At 36.8% G+C, this 20,366-nt stretch overlaps 1 protein-coding gene across 1 annotated transcript in view; it reads left to right on the forward strand.

Annotated features, from left to right (window-relative positions):
* Positions 1–19,359, forward strand: part of LOC136818872 (endosome/lysosome-associated apoptosis and autophagy regulator family member 2-like) — a 32,194-nt gene extending 12,835 nt beyond the window's left edge. The window contains exons 5-11 of the mRNA XM_067075097.1: positions 6,102–6,399; positions 8,728–8,996; positions 9,204–9,547; positions 16,342–16,867; positions 17,345–17,615; positions 18,205–18,407; positions 18,802–19,359. Of these exons, the coding sequence (XP_066931198.1) occupies positions 6,102–6,399; positions 8,728–8,996; positions 9,204–9,547; positions 16,342–16,867; positions 17,345–17,615; positions 18,205–18,407; positions 18,802–19,026 (2,136 nt within the window). The 3' untranslated portion in view covers positions 19,027–19,359. The remainder of the gene's footprint in view (positions 1–6,101; positions 6,400–8,727; positions 8,997–9,203; positions 9,548–16,341; positions 16,868–17,344; positions 17,616–18,204; positions 18,408–18,801) is intronic.
* Positions 19,360–20,366: the final 1,007 nt, after the last annotated feature.

Consider the following 20,366-nt stretch of genomic DNA (forward strand, 5'->3'; position numbering starts at 1 on the left):
AAAAGCATGGTACTGGTTACTGCAAATAAGTGTACCTTGTCTCAATGGTTACCTACTTGCGTCAGAGTTGGACTTTGATTGACATTGTTTTGACTGATATTGCGATGGTGGATTAGCGGAAAATTTTCATTGGACTTAGTCCTTATATTATTTCCTTTTTTTTTCATACAATTTTTGGATGTAATTATTATATTATTATCATCAGTGCATCACCATCAAGCATGCTTCATTTGTCACTTAAGCTGATTTTTGGACCTACCTGGAGGTCCTATAAATTAACCTTTGTTCGTCCGTCCGTCCGTCCGTCCGTCCGTCTGTTACCAGCTTTTCTCGAGATTGGCTCATTAGTTTTTTCGGATTTTTAGCACAAAGATGCAAAATGGCAATGCCCAAAATGTGACGGAGCCTGATTTTCGAAAAAACGCCGGAAAAACCGGTTTTTTGACATTTTCTCGAGATTTCATCATTAGTTTTTTCTGATTTTTTGCTCAAAGATGCGTATTAACAATGCCCAATTTTTTGAGAAAAAATTTTTTCCGGCCGAAAATGCCGGAAATATGCCGGAAATCACCGTTTTTCTGGATTTTCATTAGACTTTTTCCTTATAATTGGTTGTTTTTTCATTCAAAAACATTATTAATAGCAATGCCCACCATCCAGCATGTTTCAATTTTCAATAAAATTGATTTTTGAATCCCGAACTATTAAAAAATTGCCGGAACAACCTACTTTCGCCGGAAAGACAGTATTTCTTCAATTTCTCAAGCTGTACTTTATATTTTTTTATGAAATTTTGCACACTGATGCAAAATGACAATACCTAAAATATGAAGGAGCCCGATTTTCGAAAAACATTTTTTTCCGGCCGAAAATGCCGGAAATATACCGGAAAAACCGGTTTTTTGACATTTTCTCGAATTTTCATTTTTAGTTTTTTGAAGATGCGTATTCGCAATGCTAAAAAAATGACAGAGCTCGATTTTTTGGCATACTGGAGAAGGTGGACTTGGGACGGTGGGACGCTCAGGTGGGACGCTCGAGTGGGACGCTCAGGTGGGACGCTAAGGTGGGACGGTAGTGGGACGTAAGGTGGGACGGTAGTGGGACGCTACGGTAGGTGGGACGGTAGTGGGACGCTCGGTGGGACGGTAGGGGACGCTAAGGTGGGACGGTAGTGGGACGCTAAGGTGGGACGGTAGTGGGACGCTAAGGTGGGACGGTAGTGGGACGCTCAGGTGGGACTGTAGTGGGACGCTAAGGTGGGACGGTAGTGGGACGCTCTCTCGTAAGGCTTTTGTATTTTTGCTTCTCTGATAATTATGTACGAGTAAAAAAGAACTCAATATGAGTAAATGAATACTTTCACAAAACACATATACATGATCTGTTCTTCAGTTTTCAACCTACACAGGATTTCGGCCAAAATATATATATTGATTTTTTTTATCATATAGTGGATGATAAACGAATAATAATAATATTCAAATTGGATGTTTGATCGAAAAGCTACCAAGCAATATGCGTGCGAGTCAGAAATAAACACCGGAAAATGTGTAATCAATTTCTGGCTCCTTATCTTCAGGCTCATATTGTCTAATTTATAGAACAATTTTATTATTTAAGGATTGAAAGTGTTGGAAAATTTGCAACTTTGTCTAGGCTAAATCTGGGAAAACCTAATGGCCAGTAAAACTTTTTTACCCCCTTTAATCATATATAACAGGTTTCAATAGGTTTTAGATTCTTCACACTAAAGGGCTACATACACTACACAATATATTGTCAGGCAATATATTGATGATGTATTGCTGAATGTCGACAATATATTGAAAAGGTGTCCGCAATATATTGTCAGCTCGATTTGCAATATTCCAACAATAAAGGGGGATTGTTTACAGAAAGAAAATTCCTTTTTATAATAGAGTACCAGTTGTTTACTTCGTACATTACGGTCCGCAAACCATATTATCGAATATTGTTCGTCAATATATTGTGTAGTATAAGTAGCCCTTAAGGTTTTTACAAAAGTGGTCCAGCAGCAGCCTGACTATATTTCGAAGAGTTTATATTTATTGAGAATAACAAAGTAATCATTCGAATCAGAGGGGTTTCCCCAGAAACACGATTTTAAATTCGAATGAAAAGAAAACATTCTAATTGTAATAAAGGGCTTTCCCCTCAGCATGAGTGGGACGGTAGTGGGACGTTCAAGTGGGACGCTCTTTTATTAGAATATTGTCTTTTTGTCTTTATAATTATTTAATGAAAAATGTGAAATCAATTTCTGGCTCCTTTTCTTTTGGTTTGGCTAGTAATTTATAGAACACTACTGTAAGTCTGCGATAACGTATTTCGAAAAAAAATGACCTTCACTAGGACTTTGCTAATTTTAAAAGGTAAGGAAACCACATCTATCAGTATTCATTATTTATTGAACATCAAAGTAAAAGACAAATGACAAATTAGGCCTTTTATAATTCTATAACCCTTTTAACCTTTCCAGCGCGCTGTTTTTTATATTTTCACGCTGTCTGCGCGCAACTTTTTTTGAGAAAACGCGGGGTTTGGGAAATTTGCCATAACTCAAGAACTAGAAATCTTTTGGCAAAAAGTAAACTATTCCTGAAAAGCTAATTAAGTTTTGCAGCTTTTAGGTTGGGTACAAGTTCAATTAAAGTATTCTAACTTAAATGGTAGCTTTACATACACCAATGCTTTTTTCCTCATTTTTCGACAATGTCACTTTTTTGGCATTTTTCACTTTCTATGCAAAAAAAAGTGGGGGAAAGTTAATTATAAAATCTTTCTTTACTATTTTATCAATATATACTTACTCATGAAGCCATATACCAAAAATTAGCATCCAAAAACAATTCTACTGGTCACAAGGGCTTTTCAAACATTGTTCACTTTTCTCCAAAATCAGTGTTTTTCCGTCTGCCATCTTGAATCAGTGTTTTTATTTGAAAAGTGCTGACTCACACCGTGATCATAACATTACATCATTATATATCAACGGAAAGCTTAGACTCTCTACTTTCTTTTTCTTTATTTTTCAACGATCAGAAAGCAAGCCAATTAAAGATATGGCGCGAGAAAGACTTATCTGGCACCCAGATGGTGAAATTTTCATCCGACACGCTAAAGCTCTGAAGGTCGGGAAAATTTTCAACATCTGGAAGGTTTACATTACGGAATTTTGCGAGACCGCGTTTGAAAATTTATATGGAGCTTGGAAACGATCAATCGCCGCAAGCTAGCACCAGATGCGAAATCGGATGCTTCTCTGAAAAAAATAACAAATCTGGTGCAAGTCATGTATAAACAAACATAAACAAACCCTAGTTTAGCTTAATTTATATATAATTGCAACTTAAAACATGAATTTCTTGCTAATTTCTACTTGCCTGGACACAGTAGATAAAGATTACACTTACCTTCATTGTTTTCAGGACTTCAAAAGTGGATTTTCAATGTGTAAAAAATTGCAAAATGGCCTGGCTGGGCGGGGATGGCACATAAAGTTAAGTTTAATCAAAAAACTTAAATATGATACAAAGTACTTCTGCAGAAATTAACCAAGATATACTGGTTGATATTAAGCCATATTTGTATCTTTTTTATGATAAATTTGTCTGTTTTGGACATGTTTGTACCGCTGCTAGAGACTTTGACTGTTGTCAGTCGTCTGGCGGTCAAAAGCCAATTTGAGGGCAGTACAAGATTATACCAACAAGAAAGTAACTGAAAAAGGTATAATAGACTTACCTAATATAGTTTCGTTAAGTTCTTTGATTTTGCCTTTGAGAAAATATCAGTATAACAAAAAGAAACAAAAACAATCTTCTTTTCTGTGTGTAAAAACACTCTTCTAAAGTTCTAAGTTGGTGCACATTACAGAAAATACACTATATACTAAAAGTAATGACAAAAAGGTATAAAGAAATTCAAATTGCAAAAGAAATCCAGCAAAATTAACCAAAAACAACCAGTATCTATACATGAAAGTGCCTCCATCACTTCCCCTCCTTGAATTCGTAATTAGTTTATTATTGAGGCGCCAAAACTATAAAAAATTAGTTTTTGACTGCCGGCGCAGCACTCATTTTAGGGGCTTGTCGGGTTGAGCATCATTTTTCTCAAGCTATACGGGTAAGGACAGTTGAACCCGACTGAGGGTGCGGCACATCAAAGGCCGACTATCATTCCTCTCCGATGGGAAATTGGCCCGCTCCCTTTAGAGCTTTAGCGTGGGCGGCTGCCAATCCGCCAGCGGAATATCAGATAAGAGAAAGACATGCCTATCAAATTGCGTATATGTACGGCATTCGGAACGTCTCAAGGACGTATATGTACGGCATTCGGGTCCAAAAGGTTAACCCAATAATCTTATAACAACAAACAATTTGGAAGTGCTCTGAAAAGTAAACATCTTGTCTCTGGGGAAATCCCTGTGATTGGAATGTTCATTTTTTATATGATACTCTTTAAAATCAGTTCTCGCAGATTTAGACATTTAGCCTCTAGGCTAAAAAGAGCGTTAGAATTGTTGAAATTGCTCTGTAAATTACACAATTGAATTACACAAAAAGAGCCAAGAGGAGGAGCCAGAAATTGATTTATCTGACTGACTAGCTTTTTGTGTCTTTGTAGCTTCGATCAAATTGATTATGTTATTATTTTATAATCCATTCACTATGAAAAAAGTCAAAAACATTTCGATCGATCTGTGTATTGTTTATAAGTACTTGACCTGTCCCTCTTCACTGTATTATAAAAAGAAAAAGACAAAATACATATAAAAGAGCGTCCCACTACCGTCCCACTTGAGCGTCCCACTACCGTCCCACCTTAGCGTCCCACTACCGTCCCACCTTAGCGTCCCACTACCGTCCCACCTTAGCGTCCCACTACCGTCCCACTTTAGCGTCCCACTACCGTCCCACTACCGTCCCACTTGAGCGTCCCACCTGAGCGTCCCACTCGAGCGTCCCACCTGAGCGTCCCACCGTCCCACGTCCCACTTCTCCAGTATTTTTTGAGAAAATTTTTTTTCCGGTCGAAAATGTCGGAAATATGCCGGAAATCGCCGTTTTTGCAGATTTTCACTGGGCTTTTTCCTAAAATTTCTTTGTTTTTTCTCATAAAAAAACATCATTGATAGCAATTCCCACCATCAATCATGATTCGATTGTCAATGAATCTGATTTTTTTTATAAGAAACAAACGACTAATTTTAATAGATCGTCACTATTTGTCTTCTGAATGATTGTTTAATGGTCACGCTCACGTATATATTAATTATGTGTTAAATGCATAACCAGGTAGGTCCATAAAAGTATCACTTGTTTTGCTTGGAAGAGCTTAAAGCACGCCATCTAGCCCTTCGGACTTTACAGAAATCTATGGCGACAACAGTGCGCTATTCGAATGTTTTGAAATTCGAACGTTTGTTAACACAAGCTAAACAACTTGGTGAACTAAATTGTAAAGGAGTATGAAATCTGTGATTTTGGAATTTTATGAAATTTGGAATGTACAGGATAAAATCGTGTTTTTCTTGATATGTAAAGTTTTCCAAATGCTTCGCTCCTGCTACATTTATTTTATCCTGAAGAACTTCTGATGTTAAACCACTTGAAATGCAACGTTTAACCTTTAACCTTGAGTATTCTCACCAACGAAAAAATGGGAACGTACGGTGATTACAGGGATAGCTCGAGCGATTTTTTGTATAAATACATAGCTATAAACAATAAGGCCTTAAAAGTTTTATTTTTACATAAGTGTTCCCATTTCACACATGTTTCATATCGGGACAGTGTCTGTCTATTGTTATATTGTGCTAATGTAAGCAAAAAAATGGTTTTCTTTTCCTCTTTCTGATCAATCTTGCTCCACATCCGTGTCAATTCAATATCAAAAAGCTTGTAAATTAAAATTGATGAGTAAGCAAACGATATTACTCTTATTTAAAAACAAAACCTTTAATAATGACTTTTCATCAGTGGAATCACCATGTCTAGCTAGCTGGCTTTTTTGGTTTATATGAAGTGACGCTTTGTTTGGTTGTTTGAAATGAATTTTTTTCACCTTTATAGGTTGGCGTTGATTACAAAATATCGCCATGTGCTCCATGTAATCCAGGCTCCTTTTCAAGCAAAGAAGGTTCCGTGGAATGCGCTCTATGTCCCATCAATCATTTCCAAGAGCTAAAAGGACAATCTTCATGTAAACAATGTCCCGAAAATTTACATTCCAGTTTTGGAGAAACAAAATGTTCTGAATTACTTCAATGTCAATATAAAGATTATTATTCCAAATTTGAGCCGATCGAAAAATGTCAACTTAACACGACTACTGATGTGTATTACAGGAAACGCAGTGTCGTGTTAGAAGGTGAGTTTATCTTTCGCTTTCAGAATTTAAGAATTTTGTAGACACTGCTTCTGTGATAACGTTCTGACACCCCTACGTCACAGACCCGGTGAGGCCCCCATCCCGCCTTACAATGCCTTACAATGCCCGCCCAACTGGGAAATCGACTTTGATTTCATCCCCATTCGAAATTCAATGTAAAAAACCGCACTCCAAAACCATTCCCACTTTTTGGACCTACCTCCGGGTACCCCGGTGGAGGTTCTATAAATTAACCCATGTTACCAGCTTTTCTCAGGATTGGCTCATTAGTCTTTTCTGATTTTTTGCACAATGATGCAAAATGGCAATTCCCAGAACGTTACGGAGCCCGATTTTTGAGAAAAAATTATTTGGGCAAATTTGGGCAAATTTGGGCCAAAAACTGCCTAAAAATAGGGTTTTTTGGACTTTGTGCAAAATCCTGTTATTACTTTTTTCTGATTTTTTGTACAAAGATGAAGGGCAAGATTCTCTAAAGAATGGCTGAAGTGGTTTTTCCCGGAAAATTCTTATTCGCCTTAAAAAACGGATTTTCGTATTTTGGGGAAATTCCCTTTAACCAAATAAGAAAATATAGCTTTTCTCAAAGTTGACTCATTATTTTTTTCTGATTTTTTCCACAATAATGCAAAATGGCAATGCCTAAAATGTGACGGAGCCCGATTTTCGAAAAAAATTATATTTCGGCAAATTTGGGCCAAAAACTGCTTAAAAATATAGGGTTTTTTGGACTTTGTGCAAAATCCTGTCATTACTTTTTTCTGATTTTTTGTACAAAGATGGAGGGCAAGAATGGCTGAAGTGGTTTTTCCTGGAAAATTCTTATTCGCCTTAAAAGACGGATTTTCGTATTTTGGGGAAATTCCCTTTAACCAAATAAGAAAATATAGCTTTTCTCAATGTTGACTCATAATTTTTTTCAGATTTTTTGCACAATGATGCAAAATGGCAATGCCCAAAATGTGACGGAGCCAGATTTTTAAGGAAATTTTTTTTGGGAAAATTTGGGCCAAAAACAACTTAAAAGGTTTTTTGGGCCTGAATGGTTTAAGTGATTTTCGTATTTGGGGGAATTCCTTTTTACCATTTTACATTATTCAACACACAAGCTTTATTTTTCCATTCTGAATTTTTGTACAATTATGGTCACTTTTTTCTTATTTTCATCTGATGTTAATCATTAGGTAGGTCCATTCAGCATGTTGCTTGTTGAAGCTGGAACTATTTAAAAATCGCCGGAACAACCTATTTTCGCCTGAAAGACAGTATTTCTTGAAATTATTTTTTTCTTATTTTTTGTAGAAAGATGCGAGTTCGATTTTTGAGAAAAATTTTTTTCCGGTTGAAAATGCCGGAAACCGCCGTTTTTGCAGATTTTCATTGGATTTTTTCCTTGTATTTCTATGTATTTTACACAAAAACATAATTGATAACAATGCTCACCATCAAGCATGATTCAATTGTCAATAAAACTGATTTTTGCGACCAGAACTTTCTATTTATTTTTTCCCTACAACCCTTCCCTCTCCCCCCATCAACAATCAATGATGAATTTATTGCGTTATGCATTTTGGCTAAACGCTATATTTTATGACTGATTTTTTTCTCCTCGCATTGCTATCTAACTTTCTTCATCAGGTATGTCCATTCAGCATCTAGCTTGTTTTGATTTTTTTGCACTGAGAACAATAGAATTTCTATCCGCATTGGGATTTAGATAGCAACTTTTATCTCTGTTGTGAGACAGGAGTGTGTTCTGTAAGTTAAAAGTACCTTATCGGCTTCTGTTACACTGGCACTTTTTTGATTGACAAATTCCTATGGGCAAAATTTGAGCTGTCTAGAGAGAAGGGTGGCTTGAATAGGGTAAAATGATCTTTTTGAAACTTCGCTGCAGATGCTGTCAGACCGCTGTGTCAAAATTTTGAGAGGCGAAAATAGAGACAGTAATTACGTCAATAATTTCCGACGTAAAATGAGCCGAAAAGTAACTGTTACATAATTTTCATGAATGTGTTTCTAGATTTTTTAATATACCATATAATATTTCCAGCTGATATGTGCCAATTGTAAATTTTAGAAATATACTTTTATTGCAACAATTCCGAATTTTTGGTAACGCTTAAAGACGATTTCAGTCCTAACCGTGTCCTGTAACCTAACTGCACGTCTCTATGTGACCATGGCACAATGATTGGTTAAGCTACAAGTAGCAAACTGTTACAGCAGTATTACATAGTTTTTTATCTACCAAAAATTCAATTTGCTGAAATTCACGTCTACATTCTTCTCTACTTTCTCACAAAGGTAAATGTAAACGGAACGCCACAACAGAACCAAAGCTGACTCCAACCAGACCATGCGAATGTCTATCAGGAAATTATTTGGATGTGTCCAATCCAAAAGCAATCCAATGTCGAAAATGTGAGATTGGGAAATATTCGAATGGTAAAATGACCAGCTGTTTAAAATGTCCACCTGGTCACGCAGCTATCCCTGGCCATTTTTACGACCTTTTCACCGAAAACGTTATCCCAGATGAGATTCACCAAAGTTGTAGTGGACAATATTGTCCTGTATGTTATCTTTTCTCACTTTACATTTTATGGCATGATGTTTTTTTCTCTGTGTAGCTTTCATAAGTGCTGAAGCCAGTTTAAGTTCTTTGTCCTCGACCACTATGCAAACATCCGATTTGCAAGAACTTCAAATATTAGTTTCTTCTAGCGGTCGCTATATCATTGAATTAATCTATTATATGGTTTGTTTTGATTTTCCTTCAGGAAGATAAGCAATTTTGGGTTCCAAAAGGCTATTTCATGAGCTCTCGTCGCATCGCTGGAAATTTTGAACTCAAAATAGCTACCAATGATATGTATGTCGAAAAATCTGATGCGTATATGTCAGTCAAGTGTTCCGTTGATTGTCGTATCAGTCCTGATGGAAAGCGTCTTGCTCAACACGATCATTGTTTCTTGTTGCTGCAGTTCGAAAAGTGGAATGCCACTGCGCAAGCCTACACCACAATCCGATCGGGAAACTGTTCTTTAAAACGGGATAATTATCGGACAGGGACATCCATCCATTACAAGTATTCGTTACCTGGCAAGGGAAGATACAGAGCGAGGTTAGTATATGATCTCACATTTTTCATTTGTCTTAGCTTATTTGGTTCACGTTGATTTTAATAGGGTTGAATACCGGACCATGTAAACTTTGGAAACTTTTGACATAATCTCCAAACCTCGAAAACCTTAATAATTATACAGTTTGTAGACGGAAAAACCGTCAAAAACGTTTTAAATTCTCTGAAGGACTTGAAAAACATGGTCGTTGTAGTATGTGTTTATAGTATATTGCTATTCGTGATATTATACCCTGAAAATATTTTCTTGAAAAAAGGATCGGTATCAAGAAGATGAAATCCTACTTTCCTTAAACGCTCAACAGCAAAAAATGCGTTTGTTTACCCCCCCCTTACAATTTTGCATTCAAGGGTGGAGTGTGTTTTTTCCGGGCTTTTTCAGAGAAGCTTGAATTACGGGAAAGGTGTATTACTACGAACTACTGCAGAGGTCGACGGTTTTGTGTCTTGGATGAAATGATTTGTATTAAATCCAGTGTATCATCGTAGGTAAATGATAGCTGAAGCAGATTCTCTTGAAAGTTTTTTCAGCTCAAAAAATGAATCTTTATCTATAGGAACCATATTTCTAGCAGATGTCGATGTTCTTAATGAAATATTCCCATTTATGGCAAGATGTATGGCTTTTTTGTTCGTGCTATCGTAATTTCAAACATTCTTTTTTTGGGGGGGGAATTTTGGTTACTAGACATAAATTTTACTTGGGAGTGAGACAACATTTAATCTCTTTAATAGAAACCTCTCGACAGAGTTTAAAATTAAAACAAATTTCTGTCAATTGGACGAAAAACAAAGTTATATTCAGGCATTTTGGTTGGGAAGCTAGACAAAAAATAATCTATTCCATTTGATAGTCATACCGAAGTAAATTATGATTGACAACTGACTGGAAAGCCTAAATCTGTTAAATAAATTCGCATTTTGTTTCAAATGTCTTAGATTTAAAATTTGATTTCATTTTCGAACAAGCACGTAACTACGGAGTGAAATGTGTCAAAATTTCATTTCATTGAGACGATTTTAGGCGGTCAACTTGAGGAAAACGGATCACGTATAAAATGTCAAAGTATGTCTATTATTGATCAGACTACGGTGCTCCGATACATTATTGATGAAAATTTCTTTATTTTTCCAAAAAAAACAACTAATTTCATTATAATAATACTTCAGTTATGACCTTGAGTCTTCACCTGAGGATGTGTTTCTTGTTATTTCACTGTTTGCTGTTTTTTCAACATTCCGAAGGTCTAAAGGCAGATTCCCGAGGAAAAGATGACTTTTTATTACGGAAGATAAACAACAGATATTTAAGCCTTTAAACAGACCCCGTTATAAAATCTGGCATCAAGACATATCAACAATGTTTCAGCCAATGTCAACAACTTCGATGTTCTTCGTTCAACTTTCAAAAATTCGGAGAAGACGATTTCAAATGTAGTATTTATGCTGGTGAAAGTGAAAGTCGTTTCTCTCCTTCTGCTCGCTTCAGTGTAAATATAACCGACCTTCTCTTTTTTGAAAGACTTCCCTGTCAAGAAACTGAACATCGAATTGGAGCACAATTTAAAGGTAGTTTTCCTCTTATGCTAAAGATTGTTCAGAGGTACATGAAAGCGGTGGCAAGGAGTCTGGGATCTACGAAATCGCAAATGTTGTTGCTGTAGACAACAAGACAAACAATGACTTTCGATACGTTTTTTGTAACATGAAACTTCATGGGGGAGGATGAACAGTCATTCAACACAACGCTGGAGAAGACATTTTCAACAAATATTGGCAAGAATTCAATAACGGGTTCGGAGATTACAGAAGATCTTTTTGGGCTGGCAACGAATTAGTTCATCGACTCACCAAAAGTGAAGACACAGAACTTTTGGTGGTTTTGAAAGATGCATCTCAAGTAAAGCATCATGCTTATTACAAGAAGTTTTTCATCGGAGATGAAGAAAGCAGTTATCGAGTGAACATTGGTGAATATTCTCCAGAGTTATCCCTACCTAATTCGCTACCCCATACGCAATTCATTCTTCACGATCATTGAGTCTTTTCAGCAAGAGATCGTGATAGTACCGCGAGGAAATGCTCATAACTACAAAATGCAGGATGGTGGTTTACTCCCAGTTGGCACACAACGTTATTTAAACGTTTATCTCACGTTCCCAACGTCCATATAACGTTAGATGAACGTTGAAACAACGTTGTGTGCAAGCTGGACTGATTGTTCTGGAGTATACCTTAATGGAAATGCGTTGTTGCCATCACCTTGTAATGAAAACGGTATAATGTGGGGAGAGGTTGGTAAAGGTGGTACATGGGATATTTGTTTTAAAGAATCTACCATGATGATTCGAAATAAAGATCTTTGAAAATATTTTGAATGTTTGTGCATGTGCGTGGCTACCTGTGTGTCTGTCCATTCGAAACTTTGGGGCAGCCTGAAGAAGTGGTTCAATTTTTTTGAAATTTTCGAGATCCTTGCAGGAATATCTGGTGATAGTATTTTCCTTTTTTGTGAAAAATTAGATTTTTTTTGCCTAGGAATGATTTTTAGCATCAAAATAGAGCAGGCTAAAAGCTATTGAATCTACAATTGTACCTAGGAGTGGTGCAAAAAATTACACTGAAGTTGGGCCAGTGTGGTTAGCACTTTTGATAGTGTAACAACACTGGATAAACAATCTTATAGTAATTTATGATTCATTGAGGGATGACCGACCGTACATCGTACATTACATTTTGTGTTGGAAAAAAGCGCAGGGCACTTTTGTAACAAAGTGACGTTAGATTGCTGCTACCGCTACAATGCAACAACATCTATTTGTCAATTTATATTTTGTACATGTAAAATACAAGATATATTGTACTCTTTTTAACCAATCAGATTACAGATATTTTTTGGATCGCCGATAAGTATTAGTTATCGCATGACTTTGAGTGAAATACGATAAATATTTTGCGAGTTCCGAGATTTTTCCGTAATATTTTAACCTTTAGAGAGACCTTGGAAGATAGAAAGCCGGCCCTTACCGTCCGCATATACTCAACACCCATTTTTGTCTCTCCCTTCGGATGAATCACCGGGCTACCCATACAGGGACTAACTATGGAGTTTAAAGCCCCGAAGGGGATAGAGATGAATCTTCAACCTTTCTCAAGAAAGAAAAAGTAACGCATTGAGAGTTGTGCCGCAGCGGATTAAATCTAACATTTTCTTTGTTTTCACGCGGCATATTATTCGAAATCTGGCGATATGATTTACTCTCAATCTAGAGTTTATGTGAAAACCACGTGGGTCAAGTGTTTAGGATGAGAAATAAGCATGGCTTCCTTTCTCACCCAGGAGTCTCGTGTCTAGCTCTTCGGGCTTGGAAGTCAATGGACTAACCTTCAGGTCATATAATATCACAATGATGAAAGCCTTCCCAGAGATCTTTCAGCAATTGTTGGAAAGAACATGAAATTTTGAGTTTGTGAGTTAAGGAAGATTTAGTTATAGACCTGTATAGACCTGTTTTAGGATTCGTCCCAAGCAAATGATGGTATGAGTGCAAAACTGCGACAGACTTCCATTTCAGAGGAAATTTTTAGGTGCCAAAAAATAAGAGAAGAAGAGGATTGAAGAAGAATTATATTAAGAATTAAATGAAAAAAAAAGAATAATTACAATTTACTACAATTATTTTTCAGCTTATTTAGTTCTCTTCCACTCTGATCATCATTGTAGCCTCTTTAAAACATAACGACCAGTTCGTTGTTTGAATCTGACTGATACCATACTATGCCTTTCCTATCACATGGTGCACCTGAAGACTTCACCATTCAACATAACACGGTGACAACTAATGAATCAACAGGCTGCGCCATATTTACCACAACTAGCCTTCTCCTTGTCATATGTTGTCAAATGTTGAGAATCTAGCCTCATTGTGGTAAATGAAATGCTCAGACCTTGAGTTCTGTGGTAATGGATTAGGTAGGGATAACTCTGGAGAATGTTCACCAATGTTCAACCTTTTGATACATAACAATGCCAACCAGTAGAAAGTCTACAAAAGTCAAACATCGAACCAACCAATTAAAGTCTGTCCCATTATAATTTGCAGTGGAGACAAAAAAAGGCTGTAACTTTTGATATAATTCGAATGAAATTGTAGTTTTGCGCTTGTTGAAAAGATAATAAATAGTGGGATATTTTCAAAAAAAGTAGATAATGAAGATATAAAACAAAGGAGAAATTTAGAGGGTCATGACTGTGAAAAAAAAAAATCAAAAAATATTTACTCAGTCAAAAGATATGGCTAAAAAAGTATTGTCTGATTGGCTAAAAAATGGGCATCTTTTTGTTGTTTTTGATGATTTTTAAATCTAATCAGTGATTGAATTAATGTTTTTGAATATTGTTTTTCACAGAGATGGCATTCTAAGATAAAAAATTACTGCAGTGGAAATGAAAATTACAGCACATTTATTCACGAAGTTGATATTTTCTTCTTCATATTCCATCTTCATTTTACAAACTTTTTTTTTTTATTGGGTAATGTTCCACTCTTGAATAATTTTTAACAAACACAAAACCGATATCTCATTTAAATTCTATAAAAAGATTATAGCACTCTTTGTCTCCGCTGCAGATCGAGACAGACTTTAATTTATCTGACACCCAGAGATGCAGAAATTTTATCCGACACGCTAAAGCTCTAAAGGTCGAGAAAAATTTTCAACATCTGGAAGGTTTAGATTACGGAATTTTGCGAGACCGCGTCAAGGATTTTGGGGACACGGCACATCAAACGCCGACTATTATTAGCTTCTTTAGAGCTTTAGCGTGGGCGGCCGCCAATCCGACATCGGAAAGACAGATAAGAATTTAAGAAATTTTACTGTTATTATTGGTGATTGATCAATTAACTTTTCCCCCGACTTTTCCTTCGAATCATCATTGTTGATTCAACATAACACTCAGTAAACATTTTTCCATTTCCACTATTAAACCATACAATACCTTTGGCAGTAGAGGGTCGCTCCAATGCGTTTCCATTTAAAAAGACATGGTGGCAATCTTTGAACCACTAGCCTGCTGAATATCCTTTCACGCAATTTTTTTAAGAAGTATCTTGGTCGAATGTTGAGAAACGAGCGTGATCATGGGAAATCAGTTGTTGTCCGTAGGGTCTATCTTCGAGTAAAAAATTCGTCAATGATGTTTCTTGGAAGTATTCACCGATGTTCAATCTATAACTGCTTTCTTCATCTCCGATGAAAAACTTCTTGTAATAAGCATGATGCTTTACTTGAGATGCATCTTTCAAAATCACCAAAAGCTCTGTGTCATTTTTGGTGAGTCGATGAATCAATTCGTTGCCAGCCCAAAAAGATCTTCTGTAATCTCAGAACCCGTTTTTGAATTCTTACCAATTCTTGTTGAAAATGTCTTCTCCAGTGTTGTGTTGAACGACTGTCCATCCTCCTCCGTGAAGTTTCATGTTACAAAAGACGTATTGAAAGTCATTGTTTGTCTTATTGTCTACAGCAACAACATTTGCGATTTCGTAGATCCCAGACTCCTTGCCACCGCTTTCATGTACCTCTGAACAATCTTTAGCAAGAGGAAAACTACCTTTCAATTGTGCTTCAATTTGATGTTCAGTTTCTTTACAAGGAAGTCTTTCGAAAAAGAGAAGGTTGGTTATATTTGCACTGAAGCGAGCAGAAGGAGAGAGACGACTTTCACTTTCACCAGCATAAATACTACATTTGAAATCGTCTTCTCCGAATTTTTGAAAGTTGAACGAAGAACATCGGAGTTGTTGACATTGGCTGAAACATTGTTGATATGTCTTGATGCCAGATTTTACAACGGGGTCTGTTGGTAGGCTTAAATATCTGTTGTTTATCTTCCGTAAGAAAAAGTCATCTTTTCCACAGGTAGCCTTTAGACCTTCGGAAAGTTGAAAAAACAGCAAACAGTGCAACAACAAGAAACACATTCTCAGGTGAAGACTCAAGGTCATAACTGAAGTATTATCATAGAGCAACCAAGATTTTCTTTAAAAAAATTCTCATCAATTATGTATCAGGGCGCCTTAATAAAAACATTGTTTTTCTAATCATAAAAACTTTGACACATATCACTTCGTAGTTTCGTGGTTGTTTCAATATGAAATGAAATTTAAAAATCTAAGACATCTGAAACAGAATGCGAATTAATTTTAAAAATTTACACTTTTCCAGTCAGTCGTCAATCATAATTCACTTGGGTATGACTATTAAATGGAATAGATTTTGTATATCAAAGTAGACCTGTCCCAAATGGAAACTTTTATTCTACTTTATATTACTTGAGGTCACTCAGGCAACTGGGATGTGAGGACGTACCTTAGTGTGTATGTATAAGAATTACGAAGCGAACCAGAGGCAGGTCACTCAATTGACAACTTATTTAATCGACCCATAGACCCCAGCGGTTACCGCTATGGACCCGATCGGGTCTTTTTTTCTTGATGATAGTACTCCTTATCAGAAATCGGGAGTTTTAATACAATTTTAATCAATTCGTAAAGGTAAAGATCCCATCGGTAGATTAGCCAATAGACTCAATAAAGGTCAGTATTCTGGGGGGGGGGGTTGAATGAATGAATAGCTGGTGTCCAAGCTTACTCTAATGTGCTTAATTGTAGATTTCCATTGAACAAGTAGGAGGTAGCTGGTACTAGCTTTCCTGATTGATCTACCAATGAATCCACTACATCTTAAATTAAATCTCTTTTTCTTTAAAGTGCGTGGTTTCACCATGAAGTCGAAGGGAATCAAGACATAAATTATCAGGCTAGACTGTACGACATTATGATAACAGGGGCTAAAGACGGAAGTGCTCGCAAATGTGTTAGATGTCAGAAAGGAGAGTACTTGTCTGCTGATGGTACATTTTGTCTCAAATGCCCAGCCGGTAAATATAGCATGGAGAATTCAACACAGTGCCTCGATTGCCCAGACGGCATGTTTTCTGACAAAGAAGGGAGTGGAACTTGTTCAGAATGTGGTGCAGGGACGACCAATAATGTCGAGAAAACTGGTTGTGATTATAATAATTGTCAATACAGGTCTGGAAAGAATGTTTTGTATGATTTATCACCACTTCGTGTTGATGGTGGTCCAATGTACCGTGTCAAGGGGATAGGTCGTGAGGGTCTTTACTCACGATCACGATATTACGTGAATGTGTGCTCACTCAAACACGATAACACTTCGTGCATGACAAAAAAATCGGTCAAAGGATATTACGGAAAATACAAAACTAAAGCGGTAAGCATTTGTCCGTAAACAGAATCGATACTGGCTCATCATAAACACTTCATGATAAATTAATGTTGATTGAACATTGAACATTGAACTACCTTTAGAATTTAAGGAAAGATGGTGTAACTATACCATTGAGTTTAAAGCCCGAAGGGCTAGAGTTCAATCTCTAACCTTTCTCAGGCAAGAAAAAGTGAAGCCTTAAAAAATTCGCTGCATTTTTGACAACAGATTGAATCTAGCAATTCCTTTGTTTACGATTGATATTTTTTTCGAGATTTAGCGGTAAATTTTAGTTTCAATCTGCCATTTGTGTAAAAACCAGGCGAGACGCTCAAGGCCGCGTAACTTTGGTAAGATTTGTTGGCTTCAAATCCTACCAAAGAGATTGACTTCTAGCCCTTCGGGCTTATACTTCATTGAACTAGACCACTTAATCACCACAGCACCCTTTTCATTAACATCTTTGTTCCTTTATCACAGATCACAATGAATACTTTGGCATGCCGTAGTGTCTCGTACGGTACATCATATTCGCGAAGTACATCGTTTGGTGAAATATTACATTTTCTTCCGTTGCCTGGCAACGAAACAAACGGACTTCAATTAAACTTTAAAAGTCGTTCAATCTCTTGTTACGACCAGAAGGTAAAGAAATACAAGGCGCGTCAAACGATTATACAGATGCTTTGCGATATGACAAAAGGCGTGGGACAACCGGAAATTTCGGACAACTCTACTACCGGAAAGCAAGGTACGGTTCTTAGCAATGACTATAGCATAAATATTGAGCATTCTGCTCATAGATTTCGGCACAGTTCGGTGCCGGCAATGCATCAAGATCATTCTCTCGATTCTTCTTGCTTTGCACCATGCAGGCTGTTTGTTTTGATTGAGCAAATTGCTGATACCGAACTGTTGTCTACTTTGAACAACGATAGAGAAGCTCTATCTACTGTTTTACATAAAAAACGTAAATGTCAATCCCGGGGGGTACTATGGTTGCGAGCTGACGGGGGGGGATGCCACCCGACTCTTGACCCTCGGACCCTTACCGGGACTAAAAAGGAGAAAACAAAGGAAAATTTTAGGAATTTTTGACCAAATTTCGATCTTTCAGTGGGTAAAAAGTTGAAATTTTCCTATTTTTTCGACCCTTAGCGGGACTTTGGAAATCCAAAAAGGTACCCTTAAGGGCGGAACATACCGTACCCTCCACATGCCTAAGTACCCCCCCCCCCCGGATGTCAATGCTGGTCTTGTCTTGATAGCATTTTACTTAGGTGTACAGCCATATTTAATGTATTCTATAATAAAATCTATCAATTTTCTCTCAAATTCAGCTCCAGTAAAGGGGTGTATCATGAGACTTCACTGGCGATCAAAGTTCGCATGTAGAATTTGCCATGAAGAGGAGGATTTTAAAAAGATTTTCGGTCAGTGCAAAAATGGACAACGCCAAGTTACTTACATCCAAAACGAAGGTTGCCGAACGATCGATGAAAAACCCACCATTGTCGTCAAGACTGAAACTTGCACCAATAAGGTAATATAATTTATAATTTTCTTTTTGCATCCTGCAAGCTGAGTTCCCCACTTTTATCTATGAGCGAATCGAATTTAAGATACCCCTTTATCTCTACATATTGTCAGCAGGTGTTTTATTGGAATATTGGTCGAAATGGACTAAATCTAAAAGGACCTTACTCTAACCGCTAGCTTAAGAAGAGATCAAATGTTGCGACAAAGTTATGAATTCGAATTCTCCCAGAGCTGGTAGTTTTGAAAAAATCTTGTGTGTGTTATGATTGTTCATTTTCATGATAATCATGTGTGTCGTTTCCCAGTACAAATGTGGCTAAATATTTCGTGTTTTTTAGTCATTCGATATAAAAAAATCATCTTTTATGACCTCATTGATTCTCATTATCATCTTTCAGGCTTCATCTACGTCGCCAGGGAAAAAGAACAACAGCGCGCTGATCGGTGCAACATCAGCTTCTATCATTCTTCTTCTTGTCGTACTTCTCATTGTGTTCGTCTATTTCAAACGATATCGTGGTGCTCGTGGAGGTGCTGGAGGGAAGAGAAACATTTTCAATAAGACATTCAGTAGGATACAGAAAGATGACGAGGAGGACCTCGTAGATGATGATGTTTTGTAGATTACAAAACAATAAAAAGAACTTCATTTAACCAGCTGGCACTTACGTTATTTAGGCTTGGGTGTTGCTTTTTGTATTATTAGTGTTGAATAGCTTTAGATTTGCTGTTAGGCGTTGTTTCCCAAACACCAAAGAAGTGACTCTATCCAAATGTCAGCAGATTCTAGTGATGAAAGACCAAACTCTCAAAGTTTTAGATTAAACTTGGATCAGGCTCAAAAAACTTTTCAACTGGTTTTTTCAATGCAATCTATTACGATGGCTTTTTACCGTATTGGTTTTGCAGTATATGGGTAAATATTGATGACAAAATAAATGTACTGATAAGTAAAACATTCGTCAGTTATTTTTTCGGTTTTACTCTTTCATCATTTCCAAATATGACATGCCCCTGTTTTCAATTTATGGGTTAAGGAAAGATGCTAATAGAAATGAAAATACAGTGGAACCTCTAATTAGCGGACACCATCGGGGAAAGGGGTTAGTGTCCGCTAATTAGAAGTGTCCGCCTTTTAGAAACTTTTGATCTCGGAGCTCCAATTTTGAAATAAGGCCATCCCAGGGTGTCGAAAATACAAAATTGGGGTCTAAAGTACTTATCTGCAGACACTAGGCCATAGAAGAACAAGAGAAAGGTTATTAAAACGCAACAATTTATTTTTTAACAAATAAAAGAAAATCAGTGATTTATGATTTCTTTGGCCCACCTAAATTCGTTGAATGGGCCAAGGGAAAACTGGAAATTTGTAGAAATAATTTGAATAATAAGACTAATAAGTACGTGCTTGAAATAAAAATATCTAAAAAATTTTTTTTCGATTTTGGACGTCCGTGACCCATTTGATATTTAATGTTCGCTAATTGGAGAGCTAGAATAGGGGTTTTGGCAATTTCGTGCGAAAAAAATTGTCCGCTAATCAGAGGGTCCGCTAATTGAGTGTCCGCCTTTTAGAAACTTTTTTATGAGGATTTGACAAGGAAACGGCCGGGGAAAGTGAAATTGTCCGCTAATCAGAGGTGTCCGCCTTTTAGAGTGTCCGTTGATTAGAGGTTTTATTACTGTACAAAGACACTGATTATATTTCACAAAAAAAAACATGGAAAATGGCCAACTTATAAGAGATAAGAGCTTTTCGTTGGGTTGACATAATTAATTGCTTTGATTAAAAGATTGGCTTTGCGTTTTATCTCCGTTCTCATCTCATAAATGAAAAGCTTTGCTTTATCTTCTTTAGATTTCCTCCACTCAGAAAAATAAAGCATATTTATGTAACAGCAATGAGTTTTACACGAAGAAAAATTCCCTGGGCGGGTTTGCTACTGCTTATGGGGGTGCCCTT

The sequence above is a fragment of the Clytia hemisphaerica genome, unplaced genomic scaffold (genome assembly GCF_902728285.1).
Source record: "Clytia hemisphaerica strain Z4C2 unplaced genomic scaffold, Clytia hemisphaerica genome assembly, whole genome shotgun sequence".
Classification (NCBI taxonomy): domain Eukaryota; kingdom Metazoa; phylum Cnidaria; class Hydrozoa; order Leptothecata; family Clytiidae; genus Clytia; species Clytia hemisphaerica.